We start from the raw sequence: 21,464 nt of genomic DNA on the forward strand, positions 1-21,464 counted from the left end.
CGGATTAAGACTGAGGGCTGAGTCTATTATATCTATACCATTTATGTCAAATGTCCAATAAGGTCTTGGAATGCCAAGTTTGATGACTGATTTGGGAGGGTGGTGACTTGTATTGTCTGGAACTGTTGCAGATTGTTTGTCGTAAAAAAAATTTTAAATTATTTTTTTTAAATAGCATCATACCGTTATATAAATAATTAACTGTAGATTTCATATCAATATATATGACCAGTAGATGAGGTGTAGCACTTTCCCCTCCAACCAAGGCCACTTGGCTGACCTGACCTTCAAAAGGCCCATGTGTATTTTGGCAGGTGGTTGTGGGACAGAAACATGTTGTTCCTCTGATAAGAAACGTGTCTCTGCCTCTGCCACGTTGTCATAGAGTCAGCACAGTCGTTGAGAGTCAAGCACTCCATTCATTCATTCATTCTCCTCTGAGCAGAACCAGCATCTAGCATCTAGCATCTGGTCTGAGCCATGTCTGGACTGAACGCATCTCTTGGATACTTCCTGGCTGTTGTCACGTTTGGAGCCTTAGTCAGAACGCTCCTTCAGAAATGGCCACGTTTTAGCTTCATAGTGGAGTTTGCTTCGTCTTTCATGCTAGTGGCATGCCGGTTGGAAGTGCAGACCATTGTAGATGTGGGCCAGTGGGCTGGGGGCCTGGGGCCCGATGTCTGTATAACCATCCTGTTTGTGATGCTACTGACCCATGGTGTGATCTGTGGCAGTGCCTCAGGGAATCCCTCCTTGGTCTTGCTCAAGTTCCTACAGCTAGAAGCCTCCAGCCTGCCCACTGTCCTAGCTCTAGCAGCCCAGTTCCTAGGGGCCCATCTAGGCCTTCTTGTTGCTGTGTACTACTGGGGCCTGGAGCTGACAGACATGCACATGATCAAGAACCTGATGTCTAGAGATTGCAGCACTTCCCTACTGGTCTCTTTGCTACAGGGTTTCTTCACCGAGTGTGTGTGCGCACTCATCTTTCACCTGTTGCACCTGAGCCTTGGACGTAGATCGGCGCTGATCCGGGTTCCCCTCGTTGCCATTTTGCTCACTTTCCTGTCCCATGCAGGTAAGTTTCGACTGAACCCGGAGAACACCTTGGTGCTGATTTTTTCCCTAGACTTCACAAAGCATCCCAGAGATTTAAGTATTTTGTAACATATTGCTTTGACATTTGGTTGGTTCTGCCATGCACCATATGAGCACCTCAGATCTTTACGTTTGCTTTGTGCATATTTTGACAACATAGGAAAAACCTTGTTGCCATTGTTTAAATGAAGCACAGGAGCATCAAGATACATTTTTTGGGCTTTGATCTGTACTTCTGGCAAAGAGCACTTCACCACAGAGATGAGTGCAGCACTTCAACAGACTTTTCTGAGTGTGTGCTGTAGCTCAGGAAGTAGAGCGGGTTGTCTACTAATCGCTTTGGAGAAAAGAGGTTGGTGGTTTTATCCCCTCCTCCTCCAGTCTGCATGTCGAAGTGTCCTTGGGCAAGACACTGAACCCCAAATTGCTCCCGATGGCTGTGCCAGCACCCTGCGTGGTAGCTTGCCGCCAGCGGTGTATGAATTGGTGAATGTACACACACACACACATATCTATATCTATATGAATGCAGGCTATTTTGTTGATCTTGGTATATCTTTCTCAGAAAGATACTTTAACCAGTATAACAGAGTGACTAACAGAAACATTACTTTTCCATTCCAATTTGCAGCCAGCGGCTATACCTCAGCTTACATGAATCCATCACTGGCCTATGGCCTTACCTTCTACTGTCCTGGATTCACCTTCACAGAGTATGCAGTAGTCTACTGGCTTGGACCCCTTACAGGTAACTAACATCAAAATAAAATATACACCATAATGATGCACATCAACAGTAAATATGTTTAAATGTAAACAAACATAATGGTAACATGAATATGTTTTATAGGCATGAGTCTGGCTGTTTTCTTGTACATGGGCCATATTCCAAGGATGTTTGCCAAGAACCTGCTATATGGTCAGAAGACACGTTTCAGAGTGCCAAAGGGGAACAGCTTGGGGGACCGAGGAGACAAAAAGAAAATCTAAAAGTATCAAAAACTGTATTTTTATTATTTTTTAATTCTCCTTTTAGAAAATAAATACTTGAAACTGACAAAAAATATTAGGTCTAGAATATTAATGTGTATGTCCACAAAATGTAAAATATTTCAGGATCAAATTTAAAACTGTATCCATGTCATTCTTGTCAATTGTTTTCAATAAAACCCTATACTGTAATACGATTTATTTTGCTCCCATTTGTTAAATGGAGATTTTGTCATACTGCATCTCTTTAACATCCATTTTAAGCTGATACGAAATAAGTCAAACTATGTTTGTGTTCCAATTGTAATTTTGAAAAAGGCAACATAGTGGGAGTAGATATGATGGGTTTGACAGAGGAGTGAAAAACACACCTCAGTCACTAACCCACTAGACCCACATTTCACCAAAATATCTACTTTCTGTCAACATTCAGTTTCATAATCAGATGTCAACTATCACTGTTGCGAGTTCTGTGTTAATAACAGCCACATCTACTGTACATGTTACAAATACCTCTATAACAGAGGTTTTTAAAGTTGGAGGCGGCACTCCCCAGGGGACTCCAAGCAGTTTCAGCAGGGGAGGCTCAGTGAATGGAAGTGAAACAATATTCCATTTGTTATTAAGAGATCTCATAGAATAGCCTACATGTGTGTGATTCAAAGAGATAGTTCAGAGATACAGTAGTTTTGGGTAATCTGACTGGAATTTCCCCACTTTCCCCAGAGTGAGAAACAAATGTCTTCAGGCAGACTTTTTATTTATTTTTATTTGGTGTAGTCTGAAGTATGTCAAACAGCCATGTCAGGCTATGGTGGCTCAACTCCAGGAATTGAGCAAGGGGGGCTCCTTTTTCCAAGCTTTGTCTTGGGGGATGCCCACAGTCTCAGACTTTGAAAACCCCTGCTCTATAATAATAATAATAAATGCACAGCAAAGCAGAGAAGTGTCACATTGCAACAACCTTTAAATAAATCAGTTTGGTCTGGTGTCAGAGGCTTGAGAACTCTTGAGAAAATGTAGCTGTAATATATGAAAAGACAGTCACTCTTTATTCATACCAGGACAGCACACAGTAAGTTTCAGGGGCAGTTTGGCTGCCAGGAGTCCAGTCAACCCCACAGAACTGAAACATGCCCCACAGACAGTTATGCATATGTCAAAAAATATTAATGACAAATAAGCTTACTCATGATTAGGGCTCAAATCACACTTAATTGATTTGATTACTGCAAATCAGACTGATAAACGTGTTTACTAATGTCATTAATGTCATCAAAGCACACATGATCGAGTCCACCAACAATTAGCTAGGTCCACTGGCTCCCTATCATGCAGGACAGCCGCTATATCACTTAAGCCCAACCCTTCCCACGCTGCACCTCTGCTGTCCATCACATTGATAGCAGCTCCTGCTCCCTTGCGCTCCTCCTTGTAATCCATATGTTATTCCGGACCGGCTCAAATAAATACGCAGATAATAACGCTAGATCGTTCATTTTCTGTCATTGTATGATATAATAACTATATGTGCCGCTGCGTGTCAGAAAATAAGCTCTTTAAAGGATGTAAATAGAAGCATTTGACATGCCCCTTTTTCAGATCGCAGTTCAAAACAAATGATCGTTCAGTGCATGGGAATCAAACCGGACTCATCAGGGTGACTTAAAAATCATATTCAAAGCTGGAAATACAGGTTGTAAATAAACTGAATTCTCCTATAACCCCAACCCTTCCCACCCCTGCATCTGGGTTGGAGTCAGTCAACACCAAACAGACTGATGCCCGAGTTCACCAGCTGCAACAGGTCAACATGACATGAGCCACATGCTCAGTCTTCCAGAGAAAAAAAACACAGCTTGGTATAGTATAGTATAGTATAGTATAGTATAGTTCTGCTACTATTTTCCCACAGGACTCACACTGGGTTTTGAGGACAGGGATCATCACCTTTCGGCCTTTTGTTCTTAGGCTGTACTTTAGGAGAGGCGCCTGGATCTGTGGGCAAGAAACAATTAACATTAGAGGATAATACTGGGTTTTCCTAATGTGGGCACTTTGTAGGACATTCTTGCCTAAATGTGAGAGAACTGACATTTTGTTTGCAATTTCTTTCCATTCCTGAGGTATTTGGTAGCCATTCTGTACTTTATAACTACGTACTGTTATAGGCCAGTGTTGAGATACAGTGAGTTCATAAACAAGAAAACCATCTAGATCAGGGCTACTCAACTTGCAGCCCGGGGGCCAGATGCGGCCCGCGAGAGGGTGCAGGGTGGCCCCCCGACTATTTTCTAATTCACAATGAAAACTAACATGAAATGACATTTGACTGAGTTCCAGCTAAATTATCAAATATCTCCATCTGTCGCCACCCAGCAGGCACTTATATGTACTTAACTAACTTAACTTAAACTATCTTAAAGTCGAGCTGAACCCAAAAATGACTTCTTTTCTTTTAGTTCAAATACCTGGGTATGCAGTGCACCTATTTAATAATGTATGCAAAAAAAATCACAGAAATCGAATTTCTTTAGTTTTTCATGACATTGGTGTATAGTGGTGAGTTGAGGTTTGTCACCTGACTGTGTGTGTTTCTCCAGCTGCGCCTCAGGCTGATCTACCCACAGACGATGTTCTGGATTATTCAGTAACGTCTTGCTCTGCCCACAGCTGAGGCACCTCAACACAGTGAAGCCCTTGCCCTTTTTCCCTTGTGAGACAAAGGGAACATCAAGACAGTCAGTCATCCACACAGAGACGATACCAAACATGATCTGGGTGGGTTATGGTTTATTTTATTGTAAACATGAAGCCTTCTTCATGTTTACAATTATTTAGTCAAATTGATATCAGTGTGAGCATTATATTGCACTCTGCTTACTGTCAATCACCTGACACTCAGAGGAAGAAATAGAAGTCTCTAACTCTCTAAGGAAATTATTCTTCAAAACACGTCTGCTTTTATTGTCACATCCTGTTGTTTCACTCTCCTTATGGCATCTTTGTTAGCAGGGACAGCAGTTCATTTCATGCTAGGTTTGACACAGTGAAGTTTGTATTTGAAAAACAACAAAAACCTCTTGGAAACCTGAAAATGTAATTACATACAGCATGCATTGTAAAGTGAATCTGCAAATTTAAACTGAACATAGACAGATACATGTAAATGGTATCCGACTCTAAATGACACTGTAATTCTCCTTTAAGTTATATGACTGACAGACTTACTTCTTTGTCTCGATGTAGCAGTGACACCTGGGATGAGCAATGAGCTGCACTTCTTGCATAATGTTCTCTTCACTGATGGGTCTCTGCAATGTAATTGACCATGAACAGATATTGACACCTGGAGAAGCATTACATGGGGAAATAAAGACACTGAGACTTTGTCCCTCCAGCTACAACTGTGTTTTCCAGCTCATGTTCTTGATGTACACAGCATTCAATTTGACATTTGTTGCAAGTATAAATTCCACAATCAAATGAATTAAATCAAATGTGTGTGTGTGTCCAAATGTGCAACTAACACAAGGGGGGGATAGGCTTTTTCATAATTAACGTTATGCTTTCAGTTTCAGAATACAGCAGGGCAATACATGATATGAACACTTACTGTCGGACCACTAAACGTCTTGCAATGGTCTTCTGTGTGAAGCAGTAGAAACGAGCCAGCTCCACATTCAGAGGGTTTTCAGATAAAACACAATGTGCCGCCTGCAGAGGGATAACGTGCCATCAGCTAATTAGCGAACTAGCTAGCTAACATCAGTTAGCCATGTGAGCCATTGTGTGCATTGTTGATGGCGTCATGTGAGTGACTGTGACCTTCGAATGTCTGTTTTATTACCTACCTGGTAAAGATAGTTGAGTCTTTGGTAGGCATCCCGGTCTTTCACCCAACCTGCCATTGACACAGGTTGTTTTGGTTACGAATCGGCAGTTTCTAATTTCTTCGGTTTCTTCTTCTTCTTCTGATGTTTAATGGCGGTTGGCAAACATAATTGTGTGCATTACCGCCACCTTCTGAATTGAACGTTTCACAGTACTGCAAAACGATGTCCAACCAAAGTGCTCCAAATCATAATATTGTCCATTCTGTCACCCATACGCATTTGTCTGAGTTTTCTCAAATGATTCCCTCAGTATATTGTCTAAATATTTCCCGTTTCTTCAGCTGCTGTTTTACTTCCTAGTTCCTCTCACAACTCTGGTTCGTCAGAGGCATAACCATAGACGGGCATAACGTTTTGGGCTCGTTTTGTAAAGCACGCGGTACTCTCCCATCACGTGGCGGCACTGACAAGGGCGGAGTATCGGAGAAGCCCCTGACTGCAGTACGCAGATAGGGGAGTGGCTCAACGTGGGCGGAGTCAAACGCGCACTCAAAGTAAAACTCATAGATATTTAAAGGCTAGATGGCTTAAGGCGGAGTCAGCAGCGTCGTTGAACGGCCGTCATCTTGCTACAGTGCCTTTCTGGTACGTTCTATTGTAGCTGGTGACCTGCACAGACAAAAATACTCATAACTCGCTGAAATCTTGACGGATTTACAAACGGTTTGGTTTATTACAAGCATATTCCGTTCCCGAGATAGACAAAAAAAAAAAAAAAAACACTAAAAACACTATTTTTTTGATGAGCTCCAAATTACACCAAAATTAAACCGAAGCATCTATGCCATGAGAGGGATCCAGGCACAAAGTTTCATGCAGTTTCATCCATTTCCCTAGGAGTTATGATCATATGATGTTGCCATACTAACCCAACAACAGATGCTCATAACTCCTAGTAGCTCCCTGTAGCAAGATGGCCGCCATGCGACGACGTCGCTCTCCATTGGCCGGCAGCGCGGGTAAGCTATCTAGCCTTTATATATATCTATGGTAAAACTCAGCTCTTTCTTCTTCTATCAGATCTTCGGCAGTGTGCACGCTTCTAGGCGTATTACTGCCCTCCGCAGGATAAAGTTCATAGTGACTCTTTTTACAGTGTTTATCATGTAGGAAAACTACTCTAATATATCTGTAAAAATCCTGTTGAACAAGATCGTATTTTTATGACATTGTCTGGAAATTCCTGCTTATCAAACTGAACCAACAAACAGTGCTGTGATTCCTTTCTCTGCCCATTGAATAAATCTATTATCACTTGCAGCTGGCTTAAAGTCTGGGTCAAAGCTCAGCCACCTCAATATTATTTCTTTCTGAATTTTAAGTTGTTTCACTAGACGAAACCAGGTATCTATAGAAAACCTAACCCATCGACTCTGAATATCACTGTGTTTAGCAGCTAGTGGGGATCCTAGCAGACTTTGTATAGGTGAATCCATCAGTGACTACAACACATTATTATTGTAATGTTCTGTGTAGGTGTTGGGATATTTTTTACCTAATATTCGATATTCTTGTCTCTTCTTGTGAATAAAATAATGGGAACACGTTTACATTTTCATGAGCCCTCAAAACTTCACACACAACTTCTTACTGAAGTTCAGCTCCCACTGAACTTGAAACCTGTGTAACTAGGGCCAGCTGAATTGGAACAGTGAAGTGAAATCAATGCATTTGATAGACAGACATCCCTATATTTTTACTTGTTAAATGTTTTCTTTTTACTAAGTCCATTATTTTATCCATGCTGCCTATATTTAAAAAAATATAGAGAGAGAAAGAGAGACACATCCTGTTAACCTGTGTCTGCTTCTTTTTTTTTTTTTGCTCCAGCATTTGCCGATCCAGCAAACACAGGGATGCGCTCAGAGGGTCTTCAATATTCCTCTTTGCGTGTGCTGTGGGGCCCGCCGATTCCGTTAGCACATTTTGGGACTGCTCACAGGATCACTGGAGAGAGAAAGAGAGAGACAGCATGTTAACCTGTTGACGATCAAAATCATGTTACCTCGCCCTAAATCAAACGCCTTGAAAAAAACAGTCATCTATCGTGCCATCAGTCATTGGAACAGCTGCCCCCATCACATACGTCAATCAAACAATATAAGTCCTCTTTCAAATTCCATTTAAGAACCCATTACTTAACAGGTGATCAATAGTCCAGCTGGTCACGAGCAACTCCATTTTTGTATTCTCACAAATGTATGTACAATGTAACTTGTAACCCACCCAAAATGCAAATGTGTTATATTACACATATCTGATATACATCATGTATTATAACTTGTAAACATCACACAAATGTGAGTGTATTATGTATAAGACTTGTATTGTATTGCATTATTGTATTGTATTTGGACCCCAGGAAGATTAGCTGGTGCCACAGGCATCAGCTAATGGGGATGCTTTTTAAATAAATAAATAAATAAATAAATAACCTGTGTCTGATACACCTTAGTGTCTCCTGCTCACAGGATCACTGGAAGAAAAAGAGAGAGATGTAATGTTAACCTGTGTCACATTAGGACACCACCTCAAATACAAACGCTCTTCCCTCTGTACTGAGGTGAGATAAGAGGGAGTTACATTAGTACACCACCTCAAATACAAACGCTCTTTCCTCTGTACTGAGGTGAGATAAGAGGGAGTTACATTAGTACACCACCTCAAATACAAACGCTCTTCCCTCTGTACTGAGATAAGAGGGAGTTACATTAGGACACCACCTCAAATACAAACGCTCTTCCCTCTGTACTGATGTGAGATAAGAGGGAGTTACATTAGTACACCACCTCAAATACAAACGCTCTTCCCTCTGTACTGAGGTGAGATAAGAGGGAGTTACATTAGTACACCACCTCAAATACAAACACTCTTCCCTCTGTACTGAGGTGAGATAAGAGCGAGTTACATTAGGACACCACCCCAAATACAAACGCTCTTCCCTCTGTACTGAGGTGAGATAAGAGGGATTTACATTAGTACACCACCATCAAATACAAACGCTCTTTCCTCTGTACTGAGGTGAGATAAGAGGGAGTTACATTAGTACACCACCTCAAATACAAACGCTCTTCCCTCTGTACTGAGGTGAGAAAATTAGTACACCACCTCAAATACAAACGCTCTTTCCTCTGTACTGAGGTGAGATAAGAGGGAGTTACATTAGTACACCACCTCAAATACAAACGCTCTTTCCTCTGTACTGAGGTGAGATAAGAGGGCGGCACATGGTTGACCAGAACACTTGCGAAACGTTAGTGATAGGGAACTCTGAACACGGCTGAAATGTTAAGTGTCAGGTCACTCTGAACACGGCTGGATCGTTAGTGTTAGGTCACTCTGAGTACGGCTGGATCGTTAGTGTTGAGTCCCTCTGAACACGGCTGGATCGTTAGTGTTGAGTCACTCTGAACACGGCTGGATCGTTAGTGTTGAGGCTCTCTGAACATGGCTGGATCGTTCGTGTTAGGTCCCATTTCACATGGCTGACCAGAACACGCGCAAAACAGTGTATTTTGCTCACAGGATCACTGGAGAGAGAAAGAGAGACACAGCATGCTAACCTGTGTCTGATACACATTAGTGTCTCCTGCTCACAGGATCACTGGAGAGAGAAAGAGAGACACAGCATGTTAACCTGTGTCTGATACACATTAGTGTCTCCTGCTCACAGGATCACTGGAGAGAGAGAAAGAGAGACACAGCATGTTAACCTGTGTCTGATACACATTAGTGTCTCCTGCTCACAGCCGTCACAGGATCACTGGAGAGAAAAAGAGAGACACAGCATGTTAACCTGTGTCTGATACACATTAGTGTCTCCTGCTCACAGCCGTCACAGGATCACTGGAGAGAGAAAGAGAGACACAGCATGCTAACCTGTGTCTGATACACCTTAGTGTCTCCTGCTCACAGGATCACTGGAGAGAGAAAGAGAGACACAGCATGTTAACCTGTGTCTGATACACATTAGTGTCTCCTGCTCACAGCCGTCACAGGATCACTGGAGAGAGAAAGAGAGACACAGCATGTTAACCTGTGTCTGATACACCTTAGTGTCTCCTGCTCACAGGATCACTGGAGAGAGAAAGAGAGACACAGCATGTTAACCTGTGTCTGATACACATTAGTGTCCCCTGCTCACAGCCGTCACAGGATCACTGGAGAGAGAAAGAGAGACACAGCATGTTAACCTGTGTCTGATACACATTAGTGTCTCCTGCTCACAGGATCACTGGAGAGAGAAAGAGAGACACAGCATGTTAACCTGTGTCTGATACACATTAGTGTCTCCTGCTCACAGCCGTCACAGGATCACTGGAGAGAGAAAGAGAGACACAGCATGTTAACCTGTGTCTGATACACATTAGTGTCTCCTGCTCACAGGATCACTGGAGAGAGAAAGAGAGACACAGAATGTTAACCTGTGTCTGATACACATTAGTGTCTCCTGCTCACAGGATCACTGGAGAGAGAAAGAGAGAGACAGCATGTTAACCTGTTGATGACCAAAATCATGTTACCTCGCCCTAAATCAAACGCCTTGAAAAAAACAGTCATCTATCGTGCCATCAGTCATTGGAACAGCTGCCCCCATCACATACGTCAATCAAACAATAAGTCCTTTTTCAAATTCCATTTAAGAACCCATTACTTAACAGGTGATCAATAGTCCAGCTGGTCACGAGCAACTCCATTTTTGTATTCTCACAAATGTATGTACAATGTAACTTGTAACCCACCCAAAATGCAAATGTGTTATATTACACATATCTGATATATATCATGTATTATAACTTGTAAACATCACACAAATGTGATTGTATATATGTATAAGACTTGTATTGTATTGCATTATTGTATTGTATTTGGACCCCAGGAAGATTAGCTGGTGCCACAGGCATCAGCTAATGGAGATGCTTTTTAAATAAATAAATACATAAATAAATAACCTGTGTCTGATACACCTTAGTGTTTCCTGCTCACAGGATCACTGGAGAGAGAAAGAGAGAGACGTGATGTTAACCTGTGTCTGATACACCTTAGTGTCTCCTGCTCACAGGATCACTGGAAGAAAAAGAGAGAGATGTAATGTTAACCTGTGTCACATTAGGACACCACCTCAAATACAAACGCTCTTCCCTCTGTACTGAGGTGAGATAAGAGGGAGTTACATTAGTACACCACCTAAAATACAAACGCTCTTCCCTCTGTACTGCGGTGAGATAAGAGGGCGTTACATTAGTACACCACCTCAAATACAAACGCTCTTTCCTCTGTACTGAGGTGAGATAAGAGGGAGTTACATTAGGACACCACCTCAAATACAAACGCTCTTCCCTCTGTACTGTGAGATAAGAGGGAGTTACATTAGTACACCACCTCAAATACAAACACTCTTCCCTCTGTACTGAGGTGAGATAAGAGGGAGTAACATTAATACACCACCTCAAATACAAACGCTCTTCCCTCTGTACTGAGGTGAGATAAGAGGGAGTTACATTAGTACACCACCTCAAATACAAACGCTCTTTCCTCTGTACTGAGGTGAGATAAGAGGGAGTTACATTAGGAGACCACCTCAAATACAAACGCTCTTCCCTCTGTACTGAGGTGAGATAAGAGGGAGTTACATTAGTACACCACCTCAAATACAAACGCTCTTTCCTCTGTACTGAGGTGAGATAAGAGGGAGTTACATTAGTACACCACCTCAAATACAAACGCTCTTTCCTCTGTACTGAGGTGAGATAAGAGGGAGTTACATTAGTACACCACCTCAAATACAAACGCTCTTTCCTCTGTACTGAGGTGAGATAAGAGGGCGTTACATTAGTACACCACCTCAACTACAAACGCTCTTTCCTCTGTACTGAGGTGAGATAAGAGGGAGTTACATTAGTACACCACCTCAAATACAAACGCTCTTTCCTCTGTATTGAGGTGAGATAAGAGGGAGTTACATTAGTACACCACCTCAAATACAAACGCTCTTTCCTCTGTACTGAGGTGAGATAAGAGGGCGGCACATGGTTGGCCAGAACACTTGCGAAACGTTAGTGATAGGGCACTCTGAACACGGCTGAAACGTTAAGTGTCAGGTCACTCTGAACACGGCTGGATCGTTAGTGTTAGGTCACTCTGAGTACGGCTGGATCGTTAGTGTTGAGTCACTCTGAACACGGCTGGATCGTTAGTGTTGAGTCACTCTGAACACGGCTGGATCGTTAGTGTTGAGGCTCTCTGAACATGGCTGGATCGTTCGTGTTAGGTCCCATTTCACATGGCTGACCAGAACACGCGCAAAACAGTATCTTTTGCTCACAGGATCACTGGAGAGAGAAAGAGAGACACAGCATGTTAACCTGTGTCTGATACACATTAGTGTCTCCTGCTCACAGGATCACTGGAGAGAGAAAGAGAGACACACCATGTTAACCTGTGTCTGATACACATTAGTGTCTCCTGCTCACAGCCGTCACAGGATCACTGGAGAGAGAAAGAGAGACACAGCATGTTAACCTGTGTCTGATACACATTAGTGTCTCCTGCTGACAGCTGTCACAGGATCACTGGAGAGAGAAAGAGACACAGCATGTTAACCTGTGTCTGATACACCTTAGTGTCTCCTGCTCACAGGATCACTGGAGAGAGAAAGAGAGACACAGCATGTTAACCTGTGTCTGATACACATTAGTGTCTCCTGCTCACAGCCGTCACAGGATCACTGGAGAGAGAAAGAGAGACACAGCATGTTAACCTGTGTCTGATACACATTAGTGTCTCCTGCTCACAGGATCACTGGAGAGAGAAAGAGAGACACAGCATGATAACCTGTGTCTGATACACATTAGTGTCTCCTGCTCACAGCCGTCACAGGATCACTGGAGAGAGAAAGAGAGACACAGCATGTTAACCTGTGTCTGATACACATTAGTGTCTCCTGCTCACAGGATCACTGGAGAGAGAAAGAGAGAGACAGCATGTTAACCTGTTGACAACCAAAATCATGTTACCTCGCCCTAAATCAAACGCCTTGAAAAAAACAGTCATCTATCGTGCCATCAGTCATTGGAACAGCTGCCCCCATCACATACGTCAATCAAACAATAAGTCCTTTTTCAAATTCCATTTAAGAACCCATTACTTAACAGGTGATCAATAGTCCAGCTGGTGACGAGCAACTCCATTTTTGTATTCTCACAAATGTATGTACAATGTAACTTGTAACCCACCCAAAATGCAAATGTGTTATATTACACATATCTGATATATATCATGTATTATAACTTGTAAACATCACACAAATGTGATTGTATATATGTATAAGACTTGTATTGTATTGCATTATTGTATTGTATTTGGACCCCAGGAAGATTAGCTGGTGCCACAGGCATCAGCTAATGGGGATGCTTTTTAAATAAATAAATAAATAAATACATAAATAAATAACCTGTGTCTGATACACCTTAGTGTTTCCTGCTCACAGGATCACTGGAGAGAGAAAGAGAGAGACGTGATGTTAACCTGTGTCTGATACACCTTAGTGTCTCCTGCTCACAGGATCACTGGAAGAAAAAGAGAGAGATGTAATGTTAACCTGTGTCACATTAGGACACCACCTCAAATACAAACGCTCTTCCCTCTGTACTGAGGTGAGATAAGAGGGAGTTACATTAGTACACCACCTCAAATACAAACGCTCTTTCCTCTGTACTGAGGTGAGATAAGAGGGAGTTACATTAATACACCACCTCAAATACAAACGCTCTTCCCTCTGTACTGAGGTGAGATAAGAGGGAGTTACATTAGTACACCAGCTCAAATACAAACACTCTTTCCTCTGTACTGAGGTGAGATAAGGAGTTACATTAGTACACCACCTCAAATACAAACGCTCTTCCCTCTGTACTGAGGTGAGATAAGAGGGAGTTACATTAGTACACCACCTCAAATACAAACACTCTTTCCTCTGTACTGAGGTGAGATAAGAGGGAGTTACATTAGGACACCACCTCAAATACAAACGCTCTTCCCTCTGTACTGAGGTGAGATAAGAGGGAGTTACATTAGTACACCACCTCAAATACAAACACTCTTCCATCTGTACTGAGGTGAGATAAGAGGGAGTTACATTAATACACCACCTCAAATACAAACGCTCTTCCCTCTGTACTGAGGTGAGATAAGAGGGAGTTACATTAGTACACCACCTCAAATACAAACGCTCTTTCCTCTGTACTGAGGTGAGATAAGAGGGAGTTACATTAGGACACCACCTCAAATACAAACGCTCTTCCCTCTGTACTGAGGTGAGATAAGAGGGAGTTACATTAGTACACCACCTCAAATACAAACGCTCTTTCCTCTGTACTGAGGTGAGATAAGAGGGAGTTACATTAGTACACCACCTCAAATACAAACGCTCTTTCCTCTGTACTGAGGTGAGATAAGAGGGAGTTACATTAGTACACCACCTCAAATACAAACGCTCTTTCCTCTGTACTGAGGTGAGATAAGAGGGAGTTACATTAGTACACCACATCAAATACAAACGCTCTTCCCTCTGTACTGAGGTGAGATAAGAGGGAGTTACATTAGTACACCACCTCAAATACAAACGCTCTTTCCTCTGTACTGAGGTGAGATAAGAGGGAGTTACATTAGTACACCACCTCAAATACAAACGCTCTTTCCTCTGTACTGAGGTGAGATAAGAGGGCGGCACATGGTTGACCAGAACACTTGCGAAACGTTAGTGATAGGGCACTCTGAACACAGCTGAAACGTTAAGTGTCAGGTCACTCTGAACACGGCTGGATCGTTAGTGTTAGGTCACTCTGAGTACGGCTGGATCGTTAGTGTTATGTCACTCTGAACACGGCTGAATCGTTAGTGTCAGGTCACTCTGAACACGGCTGGATCGTTAGTGTCAGGTCACTCTGACAACGTCCTGGATCGTTAGTGTTAGGTCACTGTGAACATGGCTGGATCGTTAGTGTTAAGTCACTCTGAACACGGCTGGATCGTTAGTGTTAAGTCACTCTGAACACGGCTGGATCGTTAGTGTTAAGTCACTCTGAACACGGCTGGATCATTAGTGTTGAGTCACTCTGAACACGGCTGGATCGGTTGTGTTGAGTGCCTCTGAACACGGCTGGATCGTTCGTGTAGGACCCATTGCACATGGTTGACCAGAACACTTTTGAAACGTTAGTGATAGGGCACTCTGAACACGGTTGAAAGCTTGGCGTCAGGTCACTATGAACACGGCTGAATCGTTAGTGTCAGGTCACTCTGAACACGGCTGGATCGTTAGTGTCAGGTCACTCTGACTACGTCCTGGATCGTTAGTGTTAGGTCACTGTGAACACGGCTGGATCGTTAGTGTTAAGTCACTCTGAACACGGCTGGATCGTTAGTGTTAAGTCACTCTGAACACGGCTGAATCATTAGTGTTGAGTCACTCTGAACACGGCTGGATCGGTTGTGTTGAGTGCCTCTGAACACGGCTGGATCGTTCGTGTAGGACCCATTGCACATGGTTGACCAGAACACTTTTGAAACGTTAGTGATAGGGCACTCTGAACACGGTTGAAAGCTTGGCGTCAGGTCACTATGAACACGGCTGAATCGTTAGTGTCAGGTCACTCTGAACACGGCTGGATCGTTAGTGTCAGGTCACTCTAACAACGTCCTGGATCGTTAGTGTTAGGTCACTGTGAACACGGCTGGATCGTTAGTGTTAAGTCACTCTGAACACGGCTGGATCGTTAGTGTTAAGTCACTCTGAACACGGCTGAATCATTAGTGTTGAGTCACTCTGAACACGGCTGGATCGGTTGTGTTGAGTGCCTCTGAACACGGCTGGATCGTTCGTGTAGGACCCATTGCACATGGTTGACCAGAACACTTTTGAAACGTTAGTGATAGGGCACTCTGAACACGGTTGAAAGCTTGGCGTCAGGTCACTATGAACACGGCTGAATCGTTAGTGTCAGGTCACTCTGAACACGGCTGGATCGTTAGTGTCAGGTCACTCTGACAACGTCCTGGATCGTTAGTGTTAGATCACTGTGAACACGGCTGGATCGTTAGTGTTAAGTCACTCTGAACACGGCTGGATCGTTAGTGTTAAGTCACTCTGAACACGGCTGAATCATTAGTGTTGAGTCACTCTGAACACGGCTGGATCGGTTGTGTTGAGTGCCTCTGAACACGGCTGGATCGTTCGTGTAGGACCCATTGCACATGGTTGACCAGAACACTTTTGAAACGTTAGTGATAGGGCACTCTGAACACGGTTGAAAGCTTGGCGTCAGGTCACTATGAACACGGCTGAATCGTTAGTGTCAGGTCACTCTGAACACGGCTGGATCGTTAGTGTCAGGTCACTCTGACAATGTCCTGGATCGTTAGTGTTAGGTCACTGAACACGGCTGGATCGTTAGTGTTAAGTCACTCTGAACACGGCTGGATCGTTAGTGTTAAGTCACTCTGAACACGGCTGAATCATTAGTGTTGAGTCACTCTGAACACGGCTGGATCGGTTGTGTTGAGTGCCTCTGAACACGGCTGGATCGTTCGTGTAGGACCCATTGCACATGGTTGACCAGAACACTTTTGAAACGTTAGTGATAGGGCACTCTGAACACGGTTGAAAGCTTAGTGTCAGGTCACTATGAACACGGCTGAATCGTTAGTGTCAGGTCACTCTGAACACGGCTGGATCGTTAGTGTCAGGTCACTCTAACAACGTCCTGGATCGTTAGTGTTAGGTCACTGTGAACACGGCTGGATCGTTAGTGTTACGTGACTCTGAATACGGCTGGATCGTTAGTGTTAAGTCACTCTGAACACGGCTGGATCATTAGTGTTGAGTCCCTCTGAACACGGCTGGATCGTTAGTGTTGAGTCACTCTGAACACGGCTGGATCGTTAGTGTTGAGGCTCTCTGAACATGGCTGGATCGTTCGTGTTAGGTCCCATTTCACATGGCTGACCAGAACACGTGCAAAACAGTGTCTTTTGCTCACAGGATCACTGGAGAGAGAAAGAGAGACACAGCATGTTAACCTGTGTCTGATACACCTTAGTGTCTCCTGCTCACAGGATCACTGGAGAGAGAAAGAGACACACATCATGTTAATCTGTATCTGATACACCTTAGTGTCTCCTGCTCACAGGATCACTGGAGAGAGAAAGAGAAACACATCATGTTAACCTGTGTCTGATACACCTTAGTGTCTCCTGCTCACAGGATCACTGGAGAGAGAAAGAGACACACAGCATGTTAACCTGTGTCTGATACACCTTAGTGTCTCCTGCTCACAGCCGTCACAGGATCACTGGAGAGCTAAAGAGAGACACAGCATGTTAACTTGTATTTGATACACATTAGTGTCTCCTGCTCACAGGATCACTGGAGAGAGAAAGAGAGACACAGCATGTTAACCTGTGTCTGATACACAAGTGTCTCCTGCTCACAGGATCACTGAGAGAAAGAGAGACACATCATGTTAATCTGTACCTGATACACCTTAGTGTCTCCTGCTCACAGGATCACTGGAGAGAGAAAGAGAGACACAGCATGTTAACCTGTGTCTGATACACATAAGTGTCTCCTGCTCACAGGATCACTGAGAGAAAGAGAGACACAGCATGTTAACCTGTATCTGATACACCTTAGTGTCTCCTGCTCACAGGATCACTGGAGAGAGAAAGAGAGGCACATCATGTTAATCTGTATCTGATACACCTTAGTGTATCCTGCTCACAGGATCACTGGAGAGAGAAAGAGAGACACAGCATGTTAACCTGTGTCTGATACACCTTAGTGTCTCCTGCTCACAGCCGTCACAGGATCACTGGAGAGAGAAAGAGAGACACAGCATGTTAACCTGTATCTGATACACATTAGTGTCCCCTGCTCACAGGATCACTGGAGAGAGAAAGAGAGACACATCATGTTAACCTGTGTCTGCTTTTTTTTTTTTTTGCTCCAGCATTTGCCGATCCAGCAAACACAGGGATGCGCTCAGAGGGTCTTCAATATTCCTCTTTGCGTGTGCTGTGGGGCCCGCCGATTCCGTTAGCACATTTTGGGACTGCTGGTGATGGTTCCATCTTTTCCCCTGCTCACATGTGCTCTGAGCTGCAAACAACATACATGTTTCTATAAAGGAGGTGATTTTTACATGGGATAATTTATTGACAACAAATATTTTCGTTTCCAATTTCGATTTCAGAGATGCTGTCTAACATAGGTGACTATAGTAGGCTATTTTGGTGTAGCATCTGGAGATGGTGTGGGCATAACTGCCGGTGTTTGCACCGTTGAGATTTAGCAATTGTTATTTATGATCAAAATATACTAGCCTATCCTTATTGTTTTTATATATATATATATATATAGCCTATATCCCCCCCCCCCCCCGTTCTCCCCAAAATTTCAATAAACCTTTGGCATATTATTACAATACAACAATACTGGCGGACCATAATAGAAGATGCCAAATCATTCAAAACAATAAGCATTTTGCTTTTAGGAGCATTGTGCCATGCAGCGCTGTTCCAAAACGTGTCAACGTGTGTCGTTGCCTGGGAAACGCACATCCCATAATACAACTGTTCCCATTGCATCCCATAATAGTATGATGCTACTTGGGATGCCATTGCCAACAGTGTTTCCATTGCCCTCAGAAATGCGCAAAATCTAAATATCGCAATAGAAATTGGGTAATGGAAACACGTGAATTTCGAAAAACCTCCCAAATATCGCAAAAAGTTTTTGCGCTCTCATGAGGTGGTTTTTCAGACGTATCGATATAGCAGTTTATCGAAACAGTTAATGGAAACACATTTTCCGCATTTGCACGTCATGTGACCCTTTCTCCTTTGGAAAAGGAGCGGAAAATAAGTTCGGTAAGTAAGGTTCGATTAGCCGTGGCAAAACCTCCGCAGCAAGTGGAAAACTTTGAAGCAACGCTACCTAGCAGAAAGGCAAGTGTTGTGCAAAAGCGGAGCCGGGAAAAATAGATAATGTGTAATGGCAGAAATCGGCGCGCGCGCTAACACGTGCGCGCATTTGAGCGGCGAGATGAGGGGATGAAAAGCACACACTGGTGCGGTGGTGCTGTCTGAAGTGAATACAGTGACTGTGAGTAATACATTGCACACGTTTCAGGTGCAATGTTATAATTATAATACAAATTAAACAAGAAGAAAAAGCCAGCACTCAAAAAGTCCTTTTCAATATTTAATTTACCTCAGTCAGGAATACAGCAGCACATACATGTTTCGGCCCTACGGCCTTCCTCAGTGTGGTCACTGAGGCCACACTGAGGAAGGCCGTGCACCAGACCTCTTTGTTCACTCTCCGAGTGTGCTCGCATTTTTCTACTTTTGGATAATTATAATACAGACATTCCGATTATTGCACCATATCAGCCTTTTCCCCCCTCCTCCATCTCTATAGGCTACATTTTTTCCTCTGCCTGTCGCGCTCACTGCATTCACTGCAGCCAGCAACGTTGCCACTCATTTTATTTTGAATTGATAATCAGGCTCGTTTATATGCGTTGTAACTTCGTGTTGTGATTTGCATTGACCATTGGTTGGATTTGAGCATGCATGGGACGGGATGATATGGCCATATGGGGCAGATCCCCATGCGTAATCACTGTGGCAGCTGCTGGTAACGGGGAATTGCGTTCAGGTGTGTGCGCCGTCAGACCAAACTCAACTTCAATGGAAACGCCTACAAGTCGCAATTGTACATTGTCGAAGTTGTAGAAATATCGCAATTATTTTGCGAAAAACTAATGGAAACACAGATGCGAACAGGTTAGCTAAAAGTTTAGCGTCGCCAGCGAGGGCCCCCACCGTTGCGGTCGGGGTAGGCTACGTTTCGAAATCCATTTAACCATTTAAACCATTTAACATCATTGCCATATCTGAAACCTGGATCCACCCAGACAAAGGAATGGACTGAAAGGCGCACTGTGCATCTGCGCTTCCTAATTGCAAATTCATTCATTCATCAAAAATAATATTTGCTTATTTAATAGATGGAGATGTGTGAACATTTAATTCTAGCCCATTTCAATAGGCTAGACTATCATACATCTGCAACCTTTCCCTTCAAACTGGCAAATTAACAAAATGAAAATCGCTAAAGTAATAGGCCTACCGCTGTATAAGACTGGAGACAGACACAACTTCACAAATTATAGACCTGTTTCACTACTTCCACAATTCTCCAAAGTTCTTGAAAAACTCAACAATAGACTGGACAAATTTATCAATACATGCAATTTACTTAGTGACAGCCAATATGGATTCAGAAGCAAATCAACTTCACACGCATTGATGGAATCAATAGAAGATATAACAAACTCCATTGACCAGAAACTGCACTCTATAGGGATATTATTGACCTCAAAAAGGCATTTGATACCATCAACCATGATAGGAAACAATACGTGAAGTTAGGCCCTGTGTTTTCCTCACCTCTTCCTTCATGCTGTCTGTCATGACACTGGCAACGGCGCTGATCAGGTCGTTTTGTATCTTGTCCCAATAAACACCGTTGCTGTGGCGAGGTGAGTGCTCAGTAGCCTACGGGGTAATACTCTCCCAAAATCCATTAGGTCCTCTTTGCGCGGCTCGCGAGACGATGGTTACTTGTGTGGTTTTGCGGTAAAAGTGGCTCTCCTCCTCTTGACTTTGACCAGCCAAACAAAAGAGACTGTGTGGCGCGCGCCTAATTAGTGAATTCTGCCCCGCCACTTGTCGCAAGTCACGTGACGTTTGACCACACAGAGGTCATAGAGTCAACGCTGTGCAGCCAATCCATTTAGAGGGATGATATGATTGGCTGCTGCTAATCTTCCACAACAACACAAATCACAAACCACACCGACATCAAAGGTGCACCTGTATAAACAAAATGCCGATCCCAGGCCTTGCAGACATGTTTTGTTTTTGTGTGTGTGTGTGTGTGTGTGTGTGTGTGTGTGTGTGTGTGTGTGTGTGTGTGTGTGTGTGTGTGTGTGTGTGTGTGTGTGTGTGGGGGGGGGGGGGGGGGTTAAGGAGAAGTCAGTGAGTCACACGCGCGCGCGCACACACACACACGCACGCACGCACGCACACACACACACACACACACACACACACACACACACACACACACACACACACACACACGTGCGCAGATGCACAGTGCGCCTTTCAGTCCATTCCTTTGTCTGGGTGGATCCAGGTTTCAGATATGGCATTTCCCATTTTACATTATGCCATTTTCACGTCTAGGTCTAAAAGCCGGCTCCTACCAGAGTCTTCACGTGAAGTGAAGCGGTTATCCGATGCAAATGAGTCAAACGTTGAGGTTGAGCCACTCCCCGATCTGCGTACTGCAGTCAGGGCTACTTGGAGTATCGTGGTGTGGAGGAGCAAATCAAACCCTCCTCTCAACAATTAGGT

At 43.5% G+C, this 21,464-nt stretch overlaps 2 protein-coding genes across 2 annotated transcripts; one reads left to right on the top strand and one right to left on the bottom strand.

Annotated features, from left to right (window-relative positions):
- Positions 1 to 480: 480 nt before the first annotated feature.
- aqp12 (aquaporin 12) lies at positions 481 to 2,085 on the top strand (the record flags this gene model as incomplete). Its single annotated transcript, XM_083647260.1, has 3 exons — positions 481 to 1,075; positions 1,727 to 1,843; positions 1,946 to 2,085. The coding sequence occupies 3 exons, from the start codon at positions 481 to 483 to the stop codon at positions 2,083 to 2,085; spliced, it is 852 nt and encodes a 283-aa protein (XP_083503386.1).
- A 1,039-nt stretch (positions 2,086 to 3,124) lies between these two features.
- On the bottom strand, positions 3,125 to 6,255 carry rpp21 (ribonuclease P subunit p21). The gene is made up of 5 exons (XM_083647133.1): positions 5,940 to 6,255; positions 5,702 to 5,802; positions 5,317 to 5,399; positions 4,667 to 4,798; positions 3,125 to 4,083 (listed from the first exon to the last, which is right to left on the bottom strand). The coding sequence occupies exons 1-5, from the start codon at positions 5,994 to 5,996 to the stop codon at positions 4,004 to 4,006; spliced, it is 453 nt and encodes a 150-aa protein (XP_083503259.1). The 5' UTR covers positions 5,997 to 6,255; the 3' UTR covers positions 3,125 to 4,003.
- Between the last annotated feature and the right edge of the window lie 15,209 nt (positions 6,256 to 21,464).

The sequence above is a fragment of the Poromitra crassiceps genome (assembly GCF_964638095.1).
Source record: "Poromitra crassiceps genome assembly, chromosome: 12".
NCBI lineage: Eukaryota > Metazoa > Chordata > Actinopteri > Beryciformes > Melamphaidae > Poromitra > Poromitra crassiceps.